The sequence below is a fragment of the Haplochromis burtoni genome, unplaced genomic scaffold (genome assembly GCF_018398535.1).
Source record: "Haplochromis burtoni strain Fernald_Lab_line unplaced genomic scaffold, NCSU_Asbu1 Contig_575, whole genome shotgun sequence".
Classification (NCBI taxonomy): domain Eukaryota; kingdom Metazoa; phylum Chordata; class Actinopteri; order Cichliformes; family Cichlidae; genus Haplochromis; species Haplochromis burtoni.
In genome coordinates this window covers 74,951-79,298 of record NW_024582936.1, presented here as the reverse complement: position 1 = coordinate 79,298, position 4,348 = coordinate 74,951, and the positions used below count along the sequence as shown (strand labels likewise).

Below are 4,348 nucleotides of genomic sequence, written 5' to 3'. Positions count from 1 at the left end.
TTAGCCTAAAGCTGATGTTCTGGCTCACCTGTGCGCCGATACAGGAGAACCTGAGCAGGTTTTGTGTACGGTCAGTGGGAACAGCCTGCTGTCTGACACGATTATGAAGAATGAAACGCACAACAGTGTCTGATCTGCACAAAACACCTGCACACAGACAGACCTGAGAGCTGCTGGCGACCCCGCCTCCTCCCCCTCAGGTAATTAAACACATTGGCTGCTTTCTCGCATGTTTAATATGGTGAAGAATGAAGCCTGTGCCACACTGAGTAGGCTGAAAGTGAGAGGATGGTTTACAGGTAACTGATCGATGAGCGCGTCACCAGCAGGGTCAAAGGTCACAGGAACAAAGACGCAGCTGCGGGAGGAGTGATCAGGAAGACGAGACGTCAGGCAGACAGGGTGAGTTTCAGCGTCGTGCTTAGTCAAAACTTTCCACCGGAACCACAGCTGACCGTCAGCTGATCCTGTTTAACTAAACCTGGTTTCTGGGTTAGAGCCAAACCTCAGAGTCACAGGACAGTGATTTATTTATTTTCAGTGTGATAAATGAATCTGTTGGTCACTGTTCTAATTCTTCTGCTGATCCTTTGATGTCACTCTCTGATAACCAAAATTCACCTGAAAAAGCTGCTGAAAAGAGCTGCTGTCACTTCCTGTCTATTCCAAAAAACTGGCCGCAGTTCAGCTGGTGGTGCAGCAGGGGGCACTCTGAGCTGAGGATTTCCAGCTGCTTCTAGAATTGTATTTATTTTATTTCTCCGTGAAGCTGAATCAGTTCAGTGTTCTGCTGCCTGCTGATTGGTCAGTTAGGGCAGGACGTCGGTGTCCCTCGATGGCGCCTGTTTCTAAACGATACCTCTGGCAGATGCCAGGAGTGTAGCCAAAGTGCAGCAGAAGAAGCAGCTGGTTGTGGTGGTTGAATGTGAAGCTATCGTGAGGCCACTGGTGGCTTCATGCCCCAAATCAACATGAAGGATGCAGTAAAGTGACTGGTGATGCTCTAACATCCTTGATATGCACAAACAGTAGAAACTTCAGTAGAAACATCAAAGAATAGAACAGTAGCTAATAGAGCAGGGCGATATGGCCAAAAGTATTTATCACGATATATATTTGAAAATTTGTGATAACGATATAACTGACGATATAATTGATGCGAGACAAAATACAACTCCACAACATTACTAGCGCAAAAAGACAACCTTCCATTTATTTTCACTTAAACAAGAAGCTGGTTTTTATGTACATTAAAGCTTTATAAAAATGTAACAGTGCAAATGCAAATTCCTTGCTGAAAGTTTAACCAAAAGGCATTTCCAGTAGAAATGGGCTGACATATCCTGAGCATAACCATGTATAATATCCACTGAAGTTAAAAAGAGGTGCTTTGCAACATTAAACTGCAGTGTGCAGTACGTATTTTTCGGACCATAAGGTGCACGGGATTATAAGGCACATTAAGCGAAACAAAGCAGTCAGATAAATCAAACTTTATTAAACTCATTCTTCTTGCTTCCTCCACTTCTGTACCATTGATTCATTAATGTTGAATTCTCTGGCAGCTGCTCTATTCCCATGTTGTTGCAGTATATTAATGACTAACCTCGTATTGTGGATGGATTATCTCAGTTGTTCTCCTGACTGAAGTTTGGTCCGTTTACAGCATCCTGCCATGCGATTGCATTTGTCTCTAACATGCAGGAACCTTAACGTTAACTTTTATAAGTGGAAAAGTGTTAGTGTTCATCCTCCAGCTTCACTGTTTATGTTATGCTAACATAGCTGTGTCGCTAGCGATCACGTAGCACATCATTATATACCAGCTAGCCCAACTTCAGTAACCTTACAAACGTCACTGCTGTTTAGTTTCCTGTCTTCATTTATGTTGGAAGTGATAGCAGAGCTGTACGTTTGAATTTTTTCAGAAATCTCTCAGTCAGAACATGCTATATCATGCTTAGGTAACTAGAGAAACTAGCGAGCTAACTTCCGCTAGCTTCCTGCTAACTTCTAACTCCGTTAAATGTAATAAATTTTGTTTTCATGGATGCCTGGAAGTTAAACATCATAGTTTCACCTGGATAAGCAGCAATGCTGATCGTTTTATTAAAGATGAAAGAATTTAGACAGTTTTTAACGCTCAGTGATGCTGCAGTGTTGTTTGACCTGAAGATACAGAGTTTAGGACCCAGATTACTCTCAGATTTAAGAGCATCTTAGTCCGACAATAACGACGGCCGCTTGTCGTGTATCTGACGGACAAACACCAAACCAGTTCCACATCACTGAAGTTGCACCATTTTTACAAACCAATTCTGGTTCATCTGTTTCACTCAACAATCGGCCATGTGCGTATGAAAACAAAGGCACTGCGCATGCGTGTTTTACTCATATTTTATCGCGATATTTCATTTTCCTATCGTTGCCTAACATTATACCGGTATTACCGTGAACGGTATAATATGGCCCAGCCCTAGTAGCTAATGTCCCGAGCCTTTCCATCAGAGTCATGAACAGCTCCACCGAGTCCCATTCATTTTGCATGAGCTCAAGGGCGCCCCCTGTGGAACAGGAAGTCACTAATGGCCTTCACCAGTGGTCATGTAGGGATGTCAAACTTTAGACACCTCACAACCAAAATGCTCTGATCCTTCTGCAGGTCCAGCCTTCATGCCATGTTGGGGCGAACCGCCTTCCATACTGGATGCTGCAGGTTTCAGCAGTGCTGCTTCCTGTCCTTGCCTCCTCCCCATCCACCTGAGCTGCACAGACTCCATTACTCAGCAAGCAGTGGGAGCCGGAAACTGAGGGCGGGACAGGAGGCGGGGCAGATAAATTCCGCTCAGGTCGACCGGATCTTAAAGGTGACAAAAATCAGACTCTGAAAGCGTTAACTGGTGATGTCACACATCTTAATGACTGTTTGTTTCCAGGCCAATGAATACAGCCTTACCCTCCCCAGAGGCCCCGCCTCCCATGGCGTTTTGGGTTTTCATAGCAACATGTTGCCATCCAACCTCCCCTGCGAGGACCGTCAGAGCAGCGCCACCTGCCTAGCGGGCCGTGGAGGCGTGTTGTTCGGCGTGTTCGACGGTCACACAGGGCCGGCCTGCGCCCACGCTGTCAGTCAGAGGCTCTTTTACTACATTGCCGTGGCAGCGCTGCCGCTGAGGACACTGGCGGAGCTGGAACGGGCGGTGGAGGAGGAACGGGCCGTAACACCACTGCTGGAATGGCATAAATACCCCCAAGACCTGAGCTACCCCAATGGAGGAGTGACGTCCTTCCATAGCCTCCGGAACTACTGGCAGGAGAGGCTGGAGACCGAGGAGGAGGATGAGGAGGAGGTAACCAGGTGTCCTGACACATCACAGAATCACATTCACAGACAGTGCAGGTCCAAAAAACCCCCCAAAACATGCCTGAATGTCAAAGCCTTTACCTGGTCTCAACCTGGTGCAGGTGGACTTTTCAGAAACCGATTTTCCTGTTTTGGTTTCAGCAGAAAGTTCACCTGTGGTGACATCATTATCTGTTCTCTCTGATTGGCTGCAGGATGACAACAGAACGACATCAGCTCTGGTCAATGCGTTCCATCGCCTTGACTACGACCTGTCTGTAGAAGCCCAGGTGCATCTGTCCCTGACCTCCCCCAGGTAAGAACAAAGTTGTGTTTTCTTCAGCAGAACCTGCAGGTGAGTCTGTTTCAGCAGGTTAAGCCTCTCTTTGTGCCCACAGGCAGGTGTCTTTCCCTGGTGAGGGGTTGTTTCTGACCTCCCCCCTCCGGGTGGCGCTCTCTGGTTGCACAGCCTGTGTCGTCCACATCTCCAACGGCGTTCTACACGTGGCCAACCTGGGGGACAGTCGGGCAGTCCTGGGCGTCCAGGAGGCAGACGGAAGCTGGTCTGCGATCAACCTCACCAATGACCACAATGCGCAGAATCCCGAAGAGCTGCAAAGGATTCTGGGAGAGCACCCAGCGGAGCAGAGGACGGTGATCCGCCACGACCGCCTACTGGGCCTGTTGCTGCCCTTCCGGGCGTTCGGTGACGTCCGCTTCAAATGGAGCGCGGATATGCTGAGTCGGGTCTATGAAACTCGACCGGACGTCCTGTCTGCGGTCAGTGAGGCGGTCCGGACGATGCCGCCGCACTACCTGACCCCACCCTATCTGAGCACTGAGCCAGAAATCACCCGACACTGTGTTGGACCTGCAGACAAGTTCCTGGTCCTCGCTACTGATGGACTCTGGGAGCTGATGCATCGACAGACGGTCATCCAGCTTGTGGGGGATCATCTGACAGGTCAGAGCCAATCAGTTACTGATCCTTTAAATAGCAACACA

At 48.3% G+C, this 4,348-nt stretch overlaps 1 protein-coding gene across 1 annotated transcript in view; it reads left to right on the top strand.

Moving 5' to 3' along the window:
• The first annotated feature begins 18 nt into the window (after positions 1–18).
• LOC102295250 (pyruvate dehydrogenase [acetyl-transferring]-phosphatase 1, mitochondrial) overlaps positions 19–4,348 on the top strand; it is a 6,530-nt gene continuing 2,200 nt past the window's right edge. The window contains exons 1-6 of the mRNA XM_014329514.2: positions 19–200; positions 300–402; positions 2,663–2,867; positions 2,937–3,350; positions 3,559–3,659; positions 3,742–4,307. Of these exons, the coding sequence (XP_014185000.1) occupies positions 2,679–2,867; positions 2,937–3,350; positions 3,559–3,659; positions 3,742–4,307 (1,270 nt within the window). The 5' untranslated portion in view covers positions 19–200; positions 300–402; positions 2,663–2,678. The remainder of the gene's footprint in view (positions 201–299; positions 403–2,662; positions 2,868–2,936; positions 3,351–3,558; positions 3,660–3,741; positions 4,308–4,348) is intronic.